Below are 23,655 nucleotides of genomic sequence, written 5' to 3' on the forward strand. Positions count from 1 at the left end.
TGCTATAAGCTCGTTATTCCTCGTTCCACCGCTAGATGTCGCCAAATCAACGGCCGCAGACCCGCGCGCTCACCTGAGTGTGCCCAGCCTCCGTCAGGTAGGAACCTCGGGTCGACTGCGGCGCGACTTTTCTCGGTAGTCCCACTTTTTTGCTTCAGTGAAGCGTCCGCAGACAAACGACGCTGGCAGCAGAGGACACGCTCTCCTGGCACCTTAAACGCGAGGGCTGAAGCCGGGCGTGCAAACACATCCAGGCTGCAGTTGCTTCCTGAAGTTTAACTTTTCACGGAAATGCTTCACCTGGAGTTTTCCTTCGGGCGCTGAAAGTTTGGAGTTGGAGAGCGAGGGCGAAGCAGGGCGACGCTTCAAATGGAGAGCGGCTAAACCAGTCTTTAAAGTTTCGTTACGGTACGTCTGACACTTCTTTTTTATCTGTCGAACTTAAGCGACAGATTAATGGCTACCTTATTGTGTTGGCATTATTTTTATTTATCTATTTTTTTTGTTGGAATTCCTGCTGGGAAAGTCCCTCGAAACTGAGCTGTGGCGTGAATTTTAGGAGAAAGGGTTTAATATTCCTGCATAGGAAAAAAAAACAGATAAGGATCAATATGATTGACTGGCTTTTGAAGGCGTGAAGAAAGAGGTTTAGAAGTGAAGCTGTTATATCAGCATGATTTTTTTTTCTTCCTAATGCAGGTTTTTAATTATGGGCAACATAAGTACGGTAATTTTAGCCCAGAAGTAAAGAAAAACAGTCCATATATGTCAGAACCAGGGATCTCAAGTCTGTTCAAATAAAGTTTGGTTCAAATTGCAACTCCATGGCTAGAGGTTAAGTATAGGCATGTGTGGAAAACAAGGTGTGGGAGAGTTGCTTCTCAGCTAAGGGATCCTATACAGAGGTAATCTAAGACCTGTAGTGCTTCTCTTAGCCATGGAGCTCGTGACAATGAAGGGTATTGTGTTGGGTCCAGTCACTGATCCAGTAGCACACTTTTTACGGCATAGTCCCCTGACACTTCTTTTAATAAATGGCAGTTAACACGCACTTGATAACCCACTGCTTGCTGATTAACCCGAGGGAGATAACACGACCACCTTAGGACTCCCCCCTCCCTTTCCCCCTTTTGGCTGTCTGCTGCAGCAGCATCTGCTGGACTTTGGTCTGGAATGAGCTTCCAATAATCAAAACTTCTCTGAAAAACCAATCAGCACTTTCAGTTGTTTGGGTTGTTTTTTTTAGCTGCAGGTTTAGCTGTTATACCTTTCTAAAAGGTGAGGCTGAGACTGAGCCATTTGTTTAAAAAGGGTGTGTCACATACTGGTGCTCCTTCTTGGCCAGCCTGCCATGCTTGGGCTTGTACCCATTACAGGTGCGTTGTGTAAGCACTTTTGGATGCATGGCGGAACCCGGTAGAAACCTGAGATTTGGGGAGGGGAGCAGACGTTAAGGCAGAGATGAGATGACAAAAGGCAAGGATGTGAGGAGAGGGCCGGGATGAAGATTACACTGGGAGCTAAGGGGTGTAAGTGCACTCGGATCTTGGGTAAGCAGACAGGTAGGTTCAGCTGTGTGCTGTGGTTCACACGTGACTGAGATCAGTGGAGGAAAGGGGAGAGCTGCCGGTCAACAACGGCAACAAGAGGAGCAATCGAATGTTGCAAGACACAAAATGCGCACGAGTGTGTGTGATCACCGAGTGACTGATTTCTGTGTGTCATGCAGGCCTGCAGAGAACGGAAACGCCTGACTGATGCGTAGAAGAAAGCAGGCCATTAATCAGAGAGATTAACTGATGATTAAGTTAATCAATGAGCCCTTATCAAGAGATGAAAAATCCAATCAGTGGCTGTTAGCCGGCCATCCAAGTCATCATGATTTACTCAATTTGGGACTGAGGTTGTTTACTTTAGTGTCTTTCTGAGGCTTCACATAAGTTGTGCTCCAAGCTCTTTCAAGTGTTTTTATTCCCACACTTGCCAGAGCCAAGCAACTGTCAGACGGAGTGAGCTTCAAACTGAAAGGATATTGTTTTGACTTGGGCTGAGCGGAGACACAAAGATGCCAGGATGTATTTTTAAACCTCGCTGTCCAGCTGTGTTTGCCTTTTCTGTGAGCTGGTCACTGCTGCTGCACAGCAGTTTCTTTTTATCTGCGTCTGACCTGTCAGTCCAGAGGTCTTTAAACTCTGCAGAGACTGCAGTCCAGACTTAGACCCCCAGCAACCCCTGGAGGCAAAGCAAACAAGACTTTGTCGCAACTCGCCAACTTTCCAGACTTTTTTTTTTCTCTTTAAATCCAGCTTTTGCATTGAAAAAGGTAAGCACTGCCATTCACACCTTACCTCTAGTTAAGATTATCATTTAATAGATATCACTTTGCTGTTGCCCACCTACAGTACCTCCATTTGCAATCTGCCCTGTTCTCATAGACGTTAAAATATTGCATAAACACAGGGAACAACAATCTGGGCCAGCGCACACAACCACACATTATAATGTTATCTCAAAATGACTTCCATGCGCCAGCCATTATCCATTTTTCTTTCATGGCGCTGTCTCCTAGAAGGCCACTGCATGGGGTGAAAAAAAGGGGAATTGGTGGAGGGGGTGAGGAGGTGTGTGTGTTTGATGCTGGGGGGGGGATGAAAGCAGGATTGGAAAGAAGAGTTCCTCAGTCGGTAATTATAAATCTCTCAGGAATGCAGCTGCTGTTCTTACCAGACAAGCTGCTGCACGGCTACAGCGGCCTTGCAGCATGCCAAGTTGCATTTCCTTACACAGATCTGTCTCTCTTTCCCGCACACACATGCACGCATACGTGCACGGACCATCTGTAACCGCCTTTAACCTCATAGCATTTTGGTTCATTTGTGTCATTATTGCCTTGCGGCGTTATTGTGTTTATTTGTATGACAGTTTCCTGAAACCGTACCCTTTTTGGAGCAAACAGAAGGACCACAAAGATGTCATCTTTCAGCTCAAAAGATTGCATCAATGACATGTGTGTTCATGCTCCAGGTCCTGGATTGAAAGTTCTGCTAGACATTTGAAGCCATTATGTATTCAAAAATGTTTCTATTGAGTCTAAACCGAAAGAGGAGGTCGCTTCCTTTATGGTGGGTGTATGGTGAATGGTTTCCTCGAGATTCCCTCGGCCCATAAAACGTGTCTCATTTCACCGGCTGTCCCTGGTTTCAGTTGTGAAAACCGCCTTGAGCTGTAGGAATTAAGTATTTCCAGTTTGTCTCTTATAGTGGCCACATCATCCATCACAGCAGCAGCGTTTCTTGCACATCAAGTGTTTGCATGAATATGCAGAGTTCTAGTTCAGGCAAGGCAGCTTAAGTCTTAGCAGCACTCTTCTTTGTTTGATAATGCCCAAAGAAGACAGCCACCGCCCTGACAGATGCCTGCAGGTGCTGAACAGTAACACCAGTTTTCTCACTGCTAAACACTTGCTATTTAGCAACAGAATAGCTGTAAGTGCGAATACTGTTATTTTCCAAACTGGCTGTTACTGTAAACAACTTTCTGGTTTTTGAAAGAAGACTGGAACAGATCCAAAGCGCTCCTCCTCTCTCTAAAGGAGAATGAGCTTGTTGGTCTATTATGTTTCCTCTTCCTATGGTGACTAAACCATTTGCAGCCCGATCTTAACCCTGCTTGCTGCCAGCTGAGCAGTCGTGCCATGTGAAACCAACAGGTCAGGCATTAGATGTGAATGGCCTTCTGGTTAAACTGAGCCAGTCCTAGTTCAAACAAAGGTGGCTGTCTGTATTATTGCCACACCCTCTTGGCTTTGCCTTATCCCTGTGAGGCAGCAGAGTCTGCTCCATCAGCTTCCCTGTATGACTCACTGCGGTCAAAAGTTACACTTCCCCAAGCCCCCTCCTCCCCTCATCCCCCATGCAACTACTTGTGAAATTCCTATTGCTCATATTTACGTGATAAGACTCCAGTTTAAAGGGAGTGTTGTGCGAAGTCGCTGTAATGCACAGATGTCTGTTGGAGTCAAAAAAAGACAACAGTGATAGTTGTATTTGTGATACTCCACTTTGGCTCTGATCTGCTGAGGGTGTGTGCGCTTAACTTTAGTGTTTTGTTTTTTATTCCTGCCACAGCTAGCTTTCCGTCTTTTTTCTCTCCACGCTGGTTTGTCAAGGGAAGATGTTTGAAAGCTCTGTGAGCTCTGTGGGGTATTATCCTTAATTTGTAACCACAGTTACAAAGCGCTTTGCTTCAGGCAAGGCTGGTGTCATTGCTTTATGTTGCTGTAACTTAGCTGACCTGCCCGTTTAAATGTGGACACGAGACCTGGATTTGTTCTGGAATTCAATTTCCCGAGCTGGCTTTGACTGTTTAACCACAACATTGAAACCCACCTTCCTGATATCATTTAGGCCTCCGTCATGCCCACACTACAGCTCTTTATTCTAGGGGACATGGACAGCTTTGGTCCTTGTAGGGTGGGGCCTTTGTGGATCAGGCTTGTTGCAGCATATCCCGAACAGGCACAGAGAAGGAAGAGCATGGAAGTCGGGGTCAGTACCTTGTACTGTGTTGTTAGGCAGGTTTTTTTTTTTAGCTAGGACAGCAAGGGGTACAGATTTCAGAGGTGGCTGTGTATATCAATGATACACCCTCTTGTCTTTTCCTTGTCGTGATGAGGCAGTAGACAGTGAGGAGGACTGGACAGGCTGCAGCAAGGTTTTCTTTTGAAATCAACCAGATGAGCTATTACAGTGGGAGACATTGCCATGCTGGGAGTTCTGCTGACACTGGGGAGTGCCATTGCCATGGAGTTGTGTGCTTGATCTGCAGTAATGTTTGGATGGGTGGTACTGTGTAGCACCAAAGTGGTCAAAAACTACAAAATAAACAAATTCCATAAAATGCAGCAAAAACAATATATTGTTAGGAATAAAAGTAATCTTTAATTTGTTTGATCTGTAAAATGACTGCGTATTTATTTACCTTTGAACATATGTAGACACTTGTGTATCTACTTTTTCTATTTAATTCTCTATTTATAAATTTAACTTTGTATGTACTTGGACATAAATAATGTTTTTTTTTTCTTTTATATTTCTGCTTCATTATGCAAATGAAGAATGATATTCAAAGTTTGTCATGAGGTCAGCTTTAACAACAACATTACAAAATAGTTTTAAAAAAATCAACAAATTACATGGGAAAGTAAATTTTAACCAAAGATAAACAAAAGCTAATTTAAACAAACTTATGTCCTTTTGATTAATTTCTCATATACTATTTGGTGCATTAAATTGCATATTAGTTATGCATGTACTTCAGCCGCCACTGGTTTTAACATTGCGGCCAAATGGCGTATACTGTAGCGGTCGGTAGTGCATAATCAATAAATCGTCTTTCCAGTTATGCTCAGTCTATTTGTCAAGAGTGTGTAAACTATTATCAGCTCCTGTTTACTTCATGCTGGTGTGTACACACTGCTGTCAATGTCAGCCGCTCTGCAGGTATTGACACACCACGTTGAGGTTTGCTGCGTTAGAGAGGTATCTCCTGTCCAACGCAAAGCTTGACGTCTTTTGTAAAGGATAAGTAAACAGCGTGTTGGAACACATGCCTGCTCTGGCAGGCTGGGGTTGGGTTTAAAAACCACAGCAGGTTTTGCGTGCGCACGCGCTCGTTTGTGTGTGTGTGTCAGAAAGAGAGAGACGTGTAGAAAGGGCACTCAGCTGTTTTTGTTTGTAAATCAGCTTATGTCTTGATTGTGATTTTTTTCTGAATATATTATACACACAGATGTGCTGTGTCACTACAAATCCTCCCAAATGCTCTGATTTTAGATTCTTTTGAGCCCTGAGTTTGTGTGTCAACTGTAACAAAGGTTTGGTGTTTAGTAATTGCTGGGGGAATAAGGCAGCTCTGTAATTAGCATTTTGATGCTTTATTTTGAAAAGTAATGGTGTGTTTAAAGCTTATTTGCTAGAAAAAGAATTGTGATAGGAATTTTTAAAGTCTAAATAACCATTTCTATTGTCTAAATAAATTTCCTCATGAAAGAAAGAAACAGTTACTTATTATTATTATTATTTTTTTAAGGAAACTCCACTGTGTACGTCACCAAATTAGATTTGTTTGTAAAATAGAAAATTGCAGGTTGCAATTGTGGCATGAGTCAACTCTTTGTGACCAGACTGCACAGACAGTGATCAGCTGGGTGGTCTCGTCTACATCCTAGACTTCTTAGTATTGCTCTGCTCCCTCTGCTGTGGAAGTAACACGAGAAGTTGTTGCACTCCCCTCTTCTCCCATGAGAGGCGTCTTGATTATTGGCGGCTGAAGCCAGTGCAGATGCATGGATGTTAGTCATGCCCTAATGACTGTAATTTGGAGCAGGAGAAACACAGGGCTTAGTGTGGGGAGAGGCCTCGTACTTTTCTCTGAAAAGGATGGATACCCTTTCTTTTTTACTAGCCTTTCACTGCAGCTCACTCCTCATGGGGCACCGGCTACACACACACACACTGGCACTTTGTCATTTCAGATGTGCGGCAGTGGATAACAAGTTCAGCTTGTCCAGATTAAGATAACAACTCCTTCAAAAACACCCACATTATGTATAATGTTTAGAAAAGCTCTTCAAGTATTCATCTTAAGCCTCTCAGACTGAACTGCATACTTCAGGCATGAGTTCGGGTGCAAACGTCTTTCTGGTGAGGCCAGAAACTTAATTAATTATGTTCTTTCTTCCATATAAGCGGCATTGTTTGGACTCAAATATCTCTGCAAGGACTGGCTTCATCAAGGATGAGTGCTGCCATCCAGATACTGCAAGTTGGAAGTGAGGTCACTCTCGAGTTAGCACGTTCCAAAAAAAGCTAGGAAAAACAGGATTTGTTTGGGTTCTTAGCGAGGTAAAGTAATTCAGGTAGTACTAGAAATACAGTATAATACTTTCATGGACAGAACCTGATCAGTGCTCTGCATAAAAAGACACATCGTCTTTTAATTCAAGATTTAAAAAACAAGCAATTTCTGAGCTCCAGTGACATTTTTGTGTCCTTCAGGATAAATCAGGGGACTTGAAAAATATCACCAGGTCGGAATTTAAACTGTTCATGGAAATACTTACAAAACACCCTGAGGGGTGAATTATGAAAGAGTTCAAACATGGCCAGGCTTTCTTTCCATTAGCTGGTTTGACAATACCTAAAGTCCTTGTTGTTGTTTTGTTGTTGTTGTTCCTAGTTGGATGCAGATATCATGACAGCGGAAGGTGTAGGAAGGTGTGTTACACACGTCATATGACTCTTCTTCCACATTAAATAATCCCTATGAGTATCACAGTTAAAGTTAGATAAGGATAAAGTGGTGATATAAATGGGTGAAAATTTCACACTGTTGCAAAGAATGCATGACGTTAATGCCACAGGAAAACATTAATCTTGGGATATAATGCACCGAGGCATAGACTGCTAAAATAAGTTATATTTTTAAACATCCATATAATTCGGTTTATCCAGTCTGGGGTTGTGTGAGGCAGGTATCTGTCCAAGCTGTCATAGAGCGAGAGGCAGGGTACGTCCTGGACAGGTCGCTAATCTATCACAGGGCTCACACACAGAGAGAGAAAACTATTCACGCAGCCAATTTGGAATCGCCAATTAACCTAACCACATGCATGTCTTTGAAGTGTGGGAGGAAGCCGGAATTCCTGGAGAGGACTCAGGCAGACACGGAGAGAACATCCAAACTGCACACAGAAAGGCCCCAGACTCCATCTAAACCCAGGGCTGATATGCTAACCGCTGCACCACCATGATGGCCGCTATATTTGCTATTTATAATGTTGTTTATTTCTAATGTGACAGCTGCACATTAGAACTACGAAACGGAAAACCTAATATATTTAAACATTAAAGGTTACTGTTCCTCAGCCTCATAAAAGAGACATGGATATCGCTTTAGTTTGTGGCAGATCCAAGGGAAATAATTTTTTTTCTAAAGGGGAAATGCCACGATTGGGTTCTAATCTGTGCTCTAGAAGCTGCAATTCCAGCAGTGCATCTTCTACTTAGATTCAAAAGCAGCCACAGTTGATGCAAGTCTGAAGTCACATTGGAACTAATTTCACAGTCTTAGTGCAACTACAGCAGGAGCATGACGCCCCCCCCCCCCTTTTTTTTTTTTGTAATATAAAAGTAATGACCATGGGATGGTCAAAAGGGATTGGGATGCTGACCTTAAGACCTTGATCCACATGTTAGATGTTTTTTTTTAACTTCTGGGATTACTTCCCAGTTGGTGTTTAACACTCCAAACTGGCACCGACCTTAATAAGATTATATTAGTTTGAGTCAGGTATAAAATGATGTTATATATTCCTTGTGTCATTTTCTTTACTCATGAGAATCTTACTTTGTCAAGATTTGACCCAAGACTAAAGAAAATGTTACTTAATAAACAGAATGTCAAACATCTGGTTTTAAAAGTGCATATCTGCTTAAATATCTTCCACATGATGCACCCAGACCAGAGTCGTCTCACTTCCCTGTTGCAGTTTTGATAATGAGAGGCTGTTTTGGAAAAAGTCCCATTTGTAAATCCTCAGAGAACACGACTTTGGGTTTGTGTGGTTTAGTTTCATGTCTCACCAACTTAAGGTTCAAAGTCTTTCTAGAAACATGTTTGGCTGTGTTACTCACACGTTACTTAAATCTTTTTGGAAAAAGCAGCACAGCAGCCAAAGAAACAACTTACGCCTGAACTTTGTCGACTGCACCGGGGGATTCATAATTTACTCGCTCAGACTCAACTCCCACCTTCCCTAATTCTTTGTCTGCTTACAAGCTCCTGTCATCTTAAGAGTTTGTCCCTATTTTCAGACTATGATTTGGACATAAGTATCTAATAAAAACCGCAGCTGGAAAAAGTCCAGTGTAAGCTTACAGATCCCCAGGAGCAGGGCTGGGAAATCTGCCTCAGAGTAGGGAAGTTTAACAAGGTGACGGGCGGAGGAAGGAAGCAAAGCGATGAGCTCATTCAGTGGATGATGAATAAAACAATAGTAAAGGAAAACAATGAGGGATGACAATAAAAAGTGCGTGAATGGACACACTCACTGGTTGCTGTTTATTTTGTGTCTTTTTGCTCTTCTTAGTGTGCTGCTGTGCCTGTATGTATGCAGTGCGTGAGCTTACGGGTGTGGCTTTGTGAATTATGACTCCACGTTATGGAATGAAGGGAGCGGTGCCAGTTCTTTCTTTGTAGAGCTGAAGTTTGGTTTAGAGGCTGGAGGGGGTCTGTGTAGGATAGAGCGTGCTGGCTGAATGAGCAGTGACCACGGAGACACACAAACACAAACACGGGAGGAATGGTCTGAGTAAAATAGACTTTGCTACCAGGGATACATGTCGGATATATTTGTAGTCGTTTTTAGGTTTTCTGCCCAGAGTTGTGCCTCTGTGCTTATGAAGAGGTTACATTTTCTGTTGTCTGTGTGGTTGTTTGTTGCTTTGGATCTACGTTAGCCACCAACAACGTAGCAATTGTTCTCCCTGGTAATCATTTCATCATAAAATCAAGTTATTGTAAATACATAATTAGGCAACTGAACCAATGATGCAAATAAATGCAAGGCTAAAAGTCCATCCATCCTATTATCATGAATGTCATATTTTTACAAGTGCACTGAGGGACCCTATTTAACTTTGACCACTAACCACTAAGTAGAAATTTGTGGCAAAGGTCAAGGACACTAAAGGCCTCACATAACATCATTTTCATTCCAACTTTTGCCGCGAACATGATTTTAACTTGATGAATTGATGACATTATTTATCTCTGAGGTCAAAGGTGAAAGGTCAGCTACGTTATGAAATGATAGCTCATCATTAGCTAGTGCCATAACAGAGGGGCCAGTGCTCATCTTGAAGCTGTGGTTACAGTATAAATGTTCTAATGTCATGGTTGCAACTTTGTGCTGACCAAGTTTAGATACACCTAATTCCTTCCTTCAAAGTCTTGCCTGCTTGTGTTACATGAACCTGGATAGAAATGGATTCAAACTGTAGCTTGTCTGGTCGGTGCAGGCAAAGGTGTTAATTCTAGATTTGTAGTGTCAAGCTTTTCCGAAAGCATTACAGCTTTAACTTGAAATGTAAACAACACACGTGGAAGTATATGACAATAAGGGATATTTATCTTTTGATTTTTTTCAGGAAATCAAACTAAGAAAATATACTTATTGTAAGAAGACTGAATTTTGAAGTTCTTGAGTTAAAGGGTTTCTGCGCTGAACCCAAGTTTCTGTTATGCAGTTGCGTTTTCTTAATGACAGGGCAGCTCTGACAAGTAGTAAAGGTAACATTTTGTCAACTTTTCATTCAAAACTCACTGTGACTGATTTATCACCTTAAGTAGGCCTCTACTCTCTGCAAGCTGATTGTTACTGTGATTGGGGAAAAACAGTGGGAGAGAGTTTTCGGGCCTTTCATTTATTCTCTCTTCTTGAGTGCTGGTGCATGTGTTGCTTGGATGAGAACTAAAATGTAATATCTTTCCTGTTTCTCAGGGTGTAGCTCCAGTGTGAGGTGGGATGTCAAACCGTGACTCACTGGGGTTTGGGGACCTGCTTCCCCAGGACGTGGTCAACATTTTTGCTCACGAGAAGCACAGCAAAAAGGGGCGGAAGAAGCGCACTCGTTCGCTGGGTCGCGCTTTGGGCTGGCTGAAGGGTAAGAGGAGGAAGAATCTCAGCCTGAATGAGAAGAACCCCGGGCTGGGTCCTGCTCTGGACCTGGCTTTGGATGGGCACCCTGCTGGGAATCAGGGTGGACACAAGGGAGGACAGAAGTCTGGAAGGCAGGCTCATCTGCAGGGCAACAGCCATGGTAAAATCCCACATGGTCTCATTTTATGAACTATTTTAATTATCAGTCTAAACATTGTTTGATTTTAAGTTTCCCATTGTGTTTTATACTTTTTATTTCATATTATTTCACCTCAGAACTCAGAGAGTTTTTTCTTGTCCATAAACATATAAATTATGTATAGCTCAGTCATTCAGTAAGACAGTCTGTAGTTTCTCTTCTACTGCATCTTAATTTAAGCAGGTTAGTCACAATTTTGGACATCAAACCATCCTTAATAAAGTCTATTCTTGCAATGCAAATTACGACATAAGGTACCTTTGACAGACATGCAAATCCAAAACATAAATCATGTTTATTGTTGTGCTGATAAATTCCCCGTCTCCATTTAGGCCGTGCCATTTGATCTACATTTTGTACTGACATGAATCAGGCAAACATGTACCTGTCAGGAAGGAATGACTCTTAAAATGTAAAGTCACCCAGACTAAGTGCATTACGACAAGGTGAAGTGATTTGTTGTTGCACCAGTATTAGAGCAGTCTGTTCTTTTAATGTGTCATCTGTGAAGGATAAAGACAAAGTCCTGGGAACTGGCTTGATATCCTGCGTATCGGTTCCCAGGTATGTTTGCTTGCTTTCTGAAGGGATGTTTAAACAGACTGACTTACTCCTCGCCTTCTGACCTTAAGCACACTTTGTTTGCTGTGAAGAAATCTGTCCATCCTGTTCTGTGACTCCATTGCTTGCTTACCTCGTCTTCAGGTTACATGGGAGCACTGTGGCACACTTTCAAACAGGATAGACTCTAAGCGGATAGTGGGGTTTAACCTCACAGTCACCAGCTTCAGTAAAGGCAGTACATAAGATACTCGCAATCTCTTAAAGGGGACCTTTTCTTGCTTTTCTTTAATTTTCTGTCATCTTTGTAGTATGCACTGTTAAAATGGTGAATGCGCATATTAAACAGAGCCCGAGCCTGAAATAATGAGGACATGTGCAAGTGATCCCCGCCTATCTGCTGTCAAGGCATTCAGTTTGTGAGAAGCAGCCAGTCAGAAGATAGCCTCCCCCTTGGATGACTGCTAGGGGTAACACTTGTTTCTCTTTTTTGAACTGAGTGGCTTCTTTCATATTTTAGGCCTTCCCAAACAAAATGACTGGGTGTGCGTCAGAAGTTAGTGAGGTTGATCTCTGCCTTACTAGAGCTACCCTTGGAGAAATCATGTCATCAAGCCAGGTGTCAAAACTCGTCATTAAGACTACAAGGGAGATCGTCGGACGTCGTCTTTATGGGGGAAAGTGCTGAAATGGCTTCATTCTCGTGCCATTTGTTCTAGTAGAATCCATGACTAAAAGTATGGAGCTGGGAATGAGCACACTAGGTCTCCTTTAAGAAACTTCTGGGAACACTTAGACTTTCCCCTGAGCTGTACTCTGCAGATCTTGTTGCAGCTTGCAGAGGTGCAGCAATATACCAGTCTTGTTTTTTCTCTGTGAACACTATTGTCTTCAGTATAGTCTGGTGGGAACTGTGGGTGCTAACGTTAGTTTTATGCCCTGATTAATCACACCTATATGCAGTCAGACCTGAAACGCGAAAACATTCCACAAACAAGTGGAACCTTGTTTTAGTGAGACTGCTTATGCTAAAACCATGAAAGTACAAATTGTGTTTCCTTTGCTCAGAGCTGTAATGTGTCTTTGTCTGGCAGTGCTTATGCAGTCTTGGCTAATTAGGTTACGACAGAGGAGGTTCCTCTTGTTTCTTGTAGTTGGAGCTGTAATCTCGGTGCAATGGTGAGAGGCATCGGGGATTTCCATAAGATCCAGACTCCTTCAGTCTGACGTCGTCTAACTATACCCAAAACATTAGATGAATATGTATAGACTTGTTTTCAGTCACATCTGTGGATTTGGGAGATCTTAAATGAATGCATGCATAGAGACGTCAGTACATTTTGTTACTGCGTCACACAATCTTTACACTTTGTTGAGCTACTCGTGTTAGGTCCCAGCAGTTTTTGTTTAAAAAGTAAATTCTAAAGTGAGATAAGGCATTTCTGCTCTGCCAAGGTTGGCATAGAGGCTGACTCCCACACTGGGCATGGGTCAAGAATGTCTCCACTACACTTCTGAATACACACACTCGACTAGAGATGCATAAAACCACTACTTTTTGGATTTTTTTAAAAAAAGAAGAAAGTTGGACGGACATTATTGTGAAAGCAATCTCAGAAAATGTTTTTAATGGTATAAATTTAGCCTAAAGGTTGCATAAATTTATCTTTGGAAAGCCAGGGTTCTTAACTGTTAACTGTGATTCATGTGCCAGGTATAGATGTACGCTGCTATTGAGCTCTTAGCAATGAACATGGCGTGTGTATGCCGTGCCGATTGTTGGTGCTGGCAACAACCGCTGCAAGCTTCTCAGCAGACGCTTCCTCAGATTAGAGAAGGAGCTCCGCGTTCCCAAAACGCATCCAGAGGAGGTTTATTACGGAAGCAAGATGTGGTGCAATGTAACACATTTGCCCAGAAAATTTAATACCACCAGCTGAGCCCCTGATGATGATCTGTATTGATGCCAGAGGGGCCTCCTGCCCAATAAATGCCTGGTATGGCAGGCATTGTGCCAGTTAATTAAAAGCCATGCCAGGACTGTTACAGTGAGGGAGGAACAAGGTGTTCTGCTTTTTCTGATCTCTCCATGAATACTGTTTCTTTCTGCACTGAAACACTGTACACATACGAGTCAGAGGATATGAGACAAGAGTGTAGGGATGCCTATCAGAGCACAATACCTTCTGTTAATAAAAGAGAATGTGACAATGTTTGGCGTTGGCGACATGCACAATGTAGCGTGAGTGCCAGTGCATTTTTTAAATTAGATATTGTCACCTTAAAGGTACAGTCAGTAATGTTTTGAGGTTATTTAATAGAAAAGAAGGATACCTGTATTCATAAATATAAACAGAATAGGGTGTAATTACATCTTGCAACAAACTAAGGCATTCTAATAAACTTATAATTTGTCTTTTAAAAATAAATAGGAGTTGGTTTGTGGTGTAAGGAAGTCACCATGTTCCTTCTTCATATTTGAATACAGTGTTTGGGAAGGACCTCTCAAAAGACAACACCACTGGCATCCTAAAAATCCTCTTTCTCCTCAACTCAAGCCTTGTCTTCTGAACTGGAGTTAGGCCTCTAACACACAAACGTGCACAAACATGCTTATTTTACCCAATATTGCTGCAGTTATTTAATGTCAGCAGATCAGAAAAGAGATGGCTAAAAAACAACAGCTGGTTGTAATCTAACATTATACCAGCTAATATTAGTCTCGAGTGTCCCACTTTCCCAATGATAAACAGTTTAATTACATTCTCAAGACTTTATGCTGTGTCCCAGATACTGGAACTTGGATGTTGGAGCATTTTTCAGAAAATTATTTTTTTTTTGCATTTAAAACAATTGTATCATGTTCATGTATAGAGTATGATCAGTGCTCTGTGTATAGCTTATTTGGTGATTCATAAATACACAACAGTGGCCGTACAGATAAAAAGTTTTAGTACTGTTTGTGTTCAGTGCTGTAATCTTTGATTGCTAATTCAGGTTTGGCGGGGCTGCTCCGACCTTCCAAGTGGGAAATCTGAGTTGAGAAGGCTTCCGAGACTTACATTTTGACTGGGAACTTGGAAATTTCAACTTCCAGCTTATTCGGCCATGCAGCAAATAGTAGCTAATAGAGGCTAACAGAGGCTAATAGTAGCTAACAGTGGCAAACATAGTAGTGCTACTGACAATTCAGTAAATCTTCAACAGTCATCTTAGTATGTTTCATGTGTGGTGAAACATTTTACATGCTGTAACTTTAAGTTTTAGAAAGAAGTTGATGGTCTTTTCCTGCAACATTTAGACATTTTATGTTCCAAACCATTATCAGTGTGGGAAGGACATGTTGACCGTCAACCTCACAGCATAAACCTTAAAAGCTCTTCTGCTCATCTCTAGTGACTGATACCACAGGATACCTTCAGAGGTCTGGAACAATGGTCAGATGTAGTAGTAGCCATGATAATGCTTTAGTTAGCGCTATCACCTTAAAAGAAGGCGGTTCCGTGTTTGAATGTCCTGGTTGGGTCTTTCTGTATGGAGTCTGCATGAATGGATGGTAAAAATGTAACTTGTAGTCCAAAGCATTTTGAGTGTTGTGTAACAAAAAGGTGCTGTGTGAAAATGTGAGGACATTTACTTCTAGTGATGTGATGAATGCCAGTTCATTCTCCCAGTCCTGGCAACAGCTGTGTTGGGGTACACAATATTTTTGAGTTGTCTGTCCATATGTGTAAACTGTATGCCCGTCCCATTCTCATTAACATGATATCTTTTGAACTACTGGTAGACTTGGACTCAAGAATGACTTGATTAGAATTTAGTGGTTGAAAGGTAAAGGTAACTTATACTTTATATCAAGTATAGTCAAATCTAGATTGGTTATCAGACGCAAACAACCACAAGGCTATTTTAAGCCCAGACACACTATAGGGACTGTTCAAATGATAAAATGCCTTTATTCCAGCATGTGTTTGAAATGATCAATGTAGGGCGTCGTCAGGGCCATTTTAGCAGTAGCTTACATGCTGTTTTGCGGTACACTAATGATTTGAAATTTACGGGAAATTCTTTATCAATGTGGAAGCCTGTTGGTTATAAAATGAGGAAATAATAAATCCTCAAATTAATGTGAGGGGAAAAATAGGAGGGGGGGAAAGGAAGGGAACGGAACAAATGGAGAGAGGAGTTGAAAACAGGATAAACATAAATGATCGAAAGGACAAGTTATAGTGTTATCGCCAAGTTGAGGTCAGCCAAGTTCTTTCTTTATAAACACAGGATCTACTCCACATACTCACAAATTACCCCACCCATAACTGAGCCAATGGATTTGGTACAATATCTTTATCTTATTCCTGAGATAATGATCACAGAAAACTAGGAATCTTCAAGACTGGGGTATTTAGTTGTTGCTCAGATGTAGAGGAGCTCTTTCAGTGTAGTAGTTGTTTATCAGCCACATAAACTGTATTAATCCCCTCACATGGTTTTATAATTTTAATATTTTGAAAACTGTCAAAACTAGTCTAAAGAGTTTTAAGCTATTGTTATTAAAATTCAAGCACACAATTCTGTTCAGGGTAAATCAGAATTGTATACTGATTGCATAATACGAAAGACATTGAGCAATACTGAGCCTGTTTTTGTATTGAAGTGATACTGCATGTCTTAAGCTTGCTAAGAATCCAAACCAACTAACCTGGTTGGATAATCAGTTTACTTTTCAGTTTCACTTGATCACAGGTTGATCTAGATTCCTGGTCCAAAGTTTGTATTGGTTTACTTTCTGATTTGCTGAGTTGCTTGAGTTGATAAAGTCTAGTCTCTGAGGCCTTACACTCTCATAAACTCATCAATTGTTCATTGTCTTTTCTGATAACTTCTGCCTGATTCCTCTTGAGACCAGTGGGCAGAGGATATCTGTCTTTGAAAGTTGATTCACCTCGATTAGTTGAATGACTTAAATGGCAATTTGGGTCTTTGTTTACATGTCTGTGAGTGATTTATGTCTCTGTCACGCTCTCAGTTTACCCAGTCCTGTGTCAAAACCAGACAGGCGTCTCTTACGCAACTCTATCAAGCTCTGTCTTCTCTTAAAATGGCCTTTTAAAGGAATCCCTGTGTTTTTTAAATGGAAACAAGGTTGTTTAAGGATAATTAGGTCACACAGCCCTAACAAGGTACGCTCACCTGTTTGCTCTGAACACTCCCGCAGAGATTCCTCACATTCCTGAGCTTTAAGATATCTCTCTAAGGAAGCTAGAAATAGGGAGCCCTTTGTGTGCGAGCTTGTGTTTAGTTTTCATGCAAGGTTCAGATCCTATGAGCCATTTAATGAGACTTCCTTTGTTGAATATTTAGTTCTAGAGGCTGCTTGGGAGAAGCAGAACTAACAGAACTAAATCGTTGTGACACAAGTGCTGATATTTGCTCTTAAATTGCTCAATAACAAAGAACAGAGACTTTGGCACTGCGGCACGACACAATAACAGTGAAGGGCAGGAGAACAGGTTTGAAAAAACGGATTTATGATAGAGTTTCACTTTCTTCCTCTCATGGTGGGAAGTCAGTAACTGCTTTTTGCACATCGTTGCCTCGGGGAAATATAAATCTCTAAAAGATGCTTTCGTTCTCTAGTGTCTTTGTGAAAAGGTGCCTTTTGATTGGAGCGGGGATGACGTCATTTTCTGTGATACTTTGAGGAAATTGCCTAAAAATCATCTTTGGGCTGAAAACGACTTGCACAAATGAACTGTCCAAATCTGTTGTGAATGTAGGTGAAAACCAAGTCGACGCCGATGCTGTGGGAACGTCAGCGTTGGTGGAGTTGGCGACGTGTAAACAGTTGCGCACGCGCTTATCTATAATGACAGGGCTTTAGTGGGATTTGATTTCAGCAGATGAAGTGTCACCACACCCAGGTAGCCCATGTGATCATATTTAGTTTGCTCAAGTGTTGAGAACGTTTTAATAAGTGCCAGTTTGCCCTCTAGTCCCAGTCTGAATAACGTGCTTGGGTTTCATTTCATCAAGTTTATTCTCTGCACTCTTCTAATGTTTGGTGTCATTGTTACCAAACTAAAGCAAGACGGCCAACAGTAACATTATTTCTGATATCTTTGCATTGTTTCATTGTCAAGATATGCAGACGTGTCAGTGCGGCATGGCACCAGCTATTGCTATTGTCACGAAAGGAAAATGTTTGCCAGCACACTGCGGCTGGTCTACAGAGAGACTGATAACTGTGTGCTTGGAAAGGTCCGTGAGTCACCACTCGTGACTTTTGTAGTTAAATCGAGACATTTTGGAGCAACGTTAGGTAGCAGACACTTGTGACATCCTTAATAAAGATAACTGGGTTTGGGGCAGCAAATTTTGCCAAACATGCGCATGGTGCTGACTATTAATAATGGGGTTTTTCCATGAGAGCGTGCTGTTCTTTCTGGATGAATTCAGGGACTGCACCTCTCATAAGTGCAGACTCTGCTTGTGTATAACGCAGGTACCTGCCCAGTTTATGTCAACAGAAACTGTTGTTTCAGTTCTCAGAGGTGTCAATTTGTTTATCCTGAAGAGATGTTATTAATGTTAAACATGAGGTTGGGATAGCAGCTCTCTGCAGCTGATCTTTGGTACCTTTTTTTTTTTTTTTTTTTTTAGATACAAAGCAGGCTCAAATACTAGCTGACCAGACCAGACCAGGTTGTCACATAAGGGGAACACAAATACTAACAAGCCATTCGAGGGACTGCAGTATTTGGTTCGGGGCTGGTTACATTTTTAATCCCTGATGTTTATGAGAATTCCAAAGTTCAGGCAGTGTTCATACAGAATTTGCTGTCTTAGTATTGGACATAGCACATTTAAACTTTTACCTTCTGGTCTACTAGAGAAAGACTGTGGACTTTATCCTGTGGGGAAGCTATTACCACCAGATTATTGCTGATTCATGCCGTAATTGCTGGAAATTTCTGTTTTGTCCAGAGTGGTGGATTCACCACCAGCACCAGACTATTGGAACTAATTGGAACCCATAAAATCCTAAAATCCTGCACCCATTTTTGCAAAAAGTAGGGAAAAAAAATAGAAAAAGCGAAAATCACAAACGTGCCAAGTTTGCCTGTAATACATCCAAAATATGCTGCCTATTTCTAGCATCTACTTGTCGTACTAATACTATTAAGGCTTTTTATTTTCTCAACACCTTTAATTGATTTGTATTCACATATGAATCTCAGTTAAGCTTGTGCTTTCATCAAACAGGCTCTAGCAGGCCTGAATACTTTCCATTTTATTCTACGTTTTAATGAGATTTTAATTTGTTGCTTATGGCTAAATCTATTCATAAAGACCTTTTTGTTTTCTTTTGTTATGTGGCTGGCAGTGAGTTTTCTGTGCTGTGGGGGAGGATGTAAACGGATGTGGTGACATTGACTGTGGCGTTAAAAAGTAACCGACCTACCAACTCCCCCCTCCAAAAAACCCCAAAAGACAATCTACTGTTGTGAAACCGTTAATAGATTTACTGAGTTATTTGATACATCTGGTCTTTGTCTCGCATACCGATTGTGGTGCAGCACTCAGTGCCACATGATGCAGGTATATCTGTTACCTACATTGCGGTCCTTGTCACAGCACCTTTCGTGCTTCCTTTTCTTTCACCGCCGACGTTTATGTTTAATTCACAGTATGCAGTATGCAGGCAGACCGGGATTCTTTGAGATGTGCTTCCAGCGGATCGAGGCTACACGTATCGTCCTTGAGATAAAGGGTGAACTTTCAGCTCTTTCCCACTGTCAGTTGGGTTTGTGTTGATTAGAGAAGCTTAAGCACCTGGCAGACGGCACCCTCAGAGCTGGCGGTTCAAAACAAGAGAGAGGGGCAAGTTAGGGCAGGGAGGAGAGGTGTGTGTGTGTGTGTGTGTGTGTGGTAGGTATTTGCATCTGTCTGATTCCCATGAAACAGTTCTAGGAAGAGTCGCATCAGCGCTAGATTGTGTCAGTATGTGTGTTGCGCTCTATGTCTGCTGTGCAGCCAATCTAGGCTAAAAAGGACAGTAGTTTGGATAACATGACCTAAAACTGAGTATCTAAATAAGGTTTGTTGGAAATATAAAACCAAAATCAAAATATTTCCTGCTCCCTGTTGTCATTCTTGGACTAGAACGTAACTTCACTTTCAACCATAAGATAAGCATGAAATCCTTATCTTATTGATTTCAGTCAATCCTTTCATTCATCTATTGTCCAAAGTCAGCTGCTTTAGAGCCACTTCTTTTATTGGCATAAGGTTTAAACAGCAGGTGTGAATCTGTTTTTGCTCACAACCAGACCTTTGCACCTGAACTCTGGGCTGGTTCATGAGGATTACTTCTTTATTTGAGGTTTTCACCATGTTTAATGTGAGCAGCCATATATATGACAGAAAATAAGATAAAACATAAGAGGGATGGCATGGGAGTGTGGTGGTAAGCCAAGTCGCTTCACAATAAATAGTACTGGTCACACTGGTGACCAGTCAAGGGTGTGTCCTCACTCTGAGGCAGCTATATGGCCTTCAGGACCTGCAAGAAAAAACGGGTAGATGGTATAACAGGCCAGAATTTAAGTAATTTAGTCTTTGAACTCTTTCCTGCCATAAGTCAGAATTTTGCAGCCTGGTTTGAAAATTAAAGCTGAGTTTGGTGGAAATGGTTTTTGGTGTCATTTGACAAAAGAGCCACAAGGACCTTCCAATCTTCCTATAATTTCAATCTTCTAAGGAGGAATTGGACTCAATCATAAGACTCTTCGGACTGGATCAGATGAAGAGTAGCAAGCAGAGTGAAGAGTAAAAATATCCATGAACGTTCAGTGACACTGCAAGTGAAATGGTAAATGGTAAATGGCCTGTATTTATATAGCGCTTTACTAGTCCTTAAGGACCCCAAAGCGCTTTACATATCCAGTCATCCACCCATTCACACACACATTCACACACTGGTGATGGCAAGCTACATTGTAGCCACAGCCACCCTGGGGCGCACTGACAGAGGCGAGGCTGCCGGACACTGGCGCCACCGGGCCCTCTGACCAGTAGGCAACGGGTGAAGTGTCTTGCCCAAGGACACAACGACCAAGCCGGGGCTCGAACCGGCAACCTTCCGGTTACAAGACGAACTCCCAACTCTTGAGCCACGATCGCCCCGTGAAGCTGTGAAGTGAAGCTGAAGACTTTCACCTGTATCCTGTATTCTAGTGAAAAGTCAGCATCGATTCACTGACATGGTTCTAGACCATAGAAAACATGTACATTTGCCTGTGCTGGTGTGGTGAGACAGGTGAGCTGCAAAAAGAAGTTAATCTGTTTTACAACACTAGATTTCTCCCTCTGCATCATGTCCCCAGTCAAACGGTTCACATCGTACGCTGACATCTATAAAGTTCTGTTTTTTTGGTTAAAAAGAGCCAAATTTCTGCTCTGAACATATTAATACTAACAAATTAGTTTCAGTTCTGATGTAGAATAGCCATTCAGACTTCCAACTGATTGTCCTGGTTGCGTGTCATAACCGCTCTTCAACACTGTCTGTGTCTCTGGTTGTAATTTGTTTCACGTAATATGATGATCCAAAGTACATTATGCACAAAAACACATTTGCCATTAAAAACTTGCTTGTTTAAAATGTTTTTCTTTAAAATGTACTCTTATTCATGTTATAATCATTTAACCACACCTCCACGAGCTGACTTTTATCTTTTCTTCACTGGAGGCTGAAGACTCAAACTTATATTGAATTGTCATCAAATTCATTTGATTTGGTTTCTTTAACCAAATCTAAGACGTAAAAATCAGTTTAGGGTGGGGGATGTATGTAACGCCAACACTACCAGTCCATTAATACACAATCCTGCTCAATCCAGCTGTGACAGATGGTGTCTTTAATATGCCAGTGACTAATATGGACTCTGTTACAATGTGACTGCCAAACTGGTGACACTATAAGTCATTATTACCGTGCAGTTATTCTCAACCGTAACTCTCACGGTAAAAAGATAAAGCATTATACTAAGTTGACTTTACTACTTTGCACACAAGCGTATCAGCTTTGCGTTGTATTGAGCAGCCAGTTCTGGTAAGTCAGCGGTATGTTTTTACTCGTTTGTATATGCTGGCTCCACATGTGATTCGTTTCTTTTCTTGTAACACTCACGCTGTAGGATTCAGACCATGGGAGCGTTTTCCATTTGTTCAGATGTCATGTGCTCCATGTCGTGCGTACAGCGCACCAGGGAAGTGATAAATAAAAAAAAGTAAATTTAGAAAAATAAAATGGCGGGAAGGAATGAAGAAAGAAGACTCTTGTCGACAAAAATGGGACGCTGTAACAGCTCGCTTGAAAAGTATTTGGTGCCCCTCTGGATAGCAGCACTTAAAGTTAACTAGGGACGCCTTGTGCCATTCTCTGTATTCAGGCTGCATAGTAACAAATTATTGTAGTGTTTTCTGGACACAATGGGGAGTATTTTTCACATGGGTGACCATGTGCTGTGGAGCTGCAGGCCTGTACTAAACATGTTTTTAATCTTGTTTCAGGAATAGTCATTTCAATTCACTTACACCCCCTTGTGGCAAAATAATAAATTTTTATATAAACAATTTAGTGTAGTAGATTAAGCATTCGCCTAACAAGCAGAATATTCACGGTTTGATCCCAGAGGCCAGACGGATCCTTTTGGAGTTGTGCTGGGAAGGACGTATATTTAAAAAAAATGAATATATACATTTTTAAAATGCCAATTTAATAAAAAAGTCATTTATAAGGCAGCTTTATAGTGTCTATTCTAATGAAGTCTGAGGAAGTATAGAAATTTTGACCATGTTATTAGAGTTCTGTAATGAAATTGTATATTTTAACAAAGACGTGGTGTGTTGTTTACTGGAGGCATGCCTGTTTTACCTCAAATCCCTGACAACAGCGCTCTATGCATTAATGTTTACATGTTTGATTTCTGCATCCTGACTGACCAATCCTGGGCGAGCTAGTCTGCAGACGGGGCACGATAGTGGGATGGTATCTTACTGAGCACTGACAGGGGGGTGACATAGTGGAAGAGGGATGGCAGGAATTAGGCTGCTGAGGATTAGTGTCTGAGCTCTGATTGTCCATTGGCTGAAGAGACATTCTCTGCTCGGCGAGGACCTGAACTGACAATAACAAGCACATAACATATTCATGCTGTCGTGATCGTTCCAGGATTTATATATTTTTGTGAATGGATAGTCTTTTTGGGTGTTTTTATGTGGTTTAACTTTATAACTTGGACATACTTTTAGTCAACTTTTTGAAGACATAAGAAAGATCATGGTGGTGCTTCTGACTAATAACTCCAATAATCTTTACTGCTTTCCTACAGTTTCCAAGAGAAGAGGTGAGTGAGAGCAGCATAGGTTTGATCTTATTGGTTGAAGATCCAAACTAATTGGTCCTACCCAGGTTGTGTTTACTATAAATGACCACACAGGCTCGATCAGCTGCCTTGCTTATGGTAGGCAATAAAGAAATTAAAGTCTGGTCATTATAAACCATAAAAACCACTGTTGAGCTATAATATTTACTTTGCAGATATATAAAATGCTGTGATTTTTTTCTCCTACAGTAGTTACAAATACTTCTCATAATAAGAAAAATATTAAAAAGAACAGCTAGAATTTCAATTTTGCACATTAGGATTTCATTAACAGTGTTCTGCTGTTACAGAAGAGGAAGGTAAGACTTAGCTTTAACTGTTAAGCACATGGTTAATTCCAGTATGGTCTTACAGTGAGAGTGCTACGAGGACAGGTAGCTAAAAGTAGGGCCGCTGTTGCTGTTACATAAAACTTTCGTAGAAGGCTGCTAGTCCAACAATCCCAGACTGCCATGGAGGCATGAGGCATGTCAAATGGGTGTTATGTTTAATTATGTTTAGTTCTTATTGGATTCACGAAGAAAATATGTTGCTCTTTTAAAAGTAAAGACTCATTAACTTGAATTTTATATAATGGTCTTAAGAATAGGTTACTCAGGTTTTTGTTATTCTTGAGTTTCACACATGACTGAAAGTAATGCTTAACTTTGGATTGGATCCATCGTTTGAGATGCCATAGCAGTTTAATTAGAGTCCTTCTTACTGTCTCTTTAAATTATGCT

The 23,655-nt window shown here is 41.3% G+C and overlaps 1 protein-coding gene across 3 annotated transcripts in view; it reads left to right on the plus strand.

Annotated features, from left to right (window-relative positions):
• The first annotated feature begins 106 nt into the window (after nt 1-106).
• The window catches only part of LOC146496599 (uncharacterized), a 29,949-nt gene continuing 6,400 nt past the window's right edge, over nt 107-23,655 (plus strand). The window contains exons 1-2 of one of the 3 annotated variants that reach the window (XM_085142879.1): nt 107-408; nt 10,565-10,883. In XM_085142879.1, coding sequence (XP_084999005.1) covers nt 10,589-10,883 — 295 coding nt within the window. In that variant the 5' untranslated portion in view covers nt 107-408; nt 10,565-10,588. The other 2 variants (XM_085142880.1, XM_085142881.1) reach the window with 2 other exon arrangements.

This window comes from Neolamprologus multifasciatus, chromosome 19 (genome assembly GCF_963576455.1).
Source record: "Neolamprologus multifasciatus chromosome 19, fNeoMul1.2, whole genome shotgun sequence".
In the NCBI taxonomy this organism is placed as follows: Eukaryota; Metazoa; Chordata; class Actinopteri; order Cichliformes; family Cichlidae; genus Neolamprologus; species Neolamprologus multifasciatus.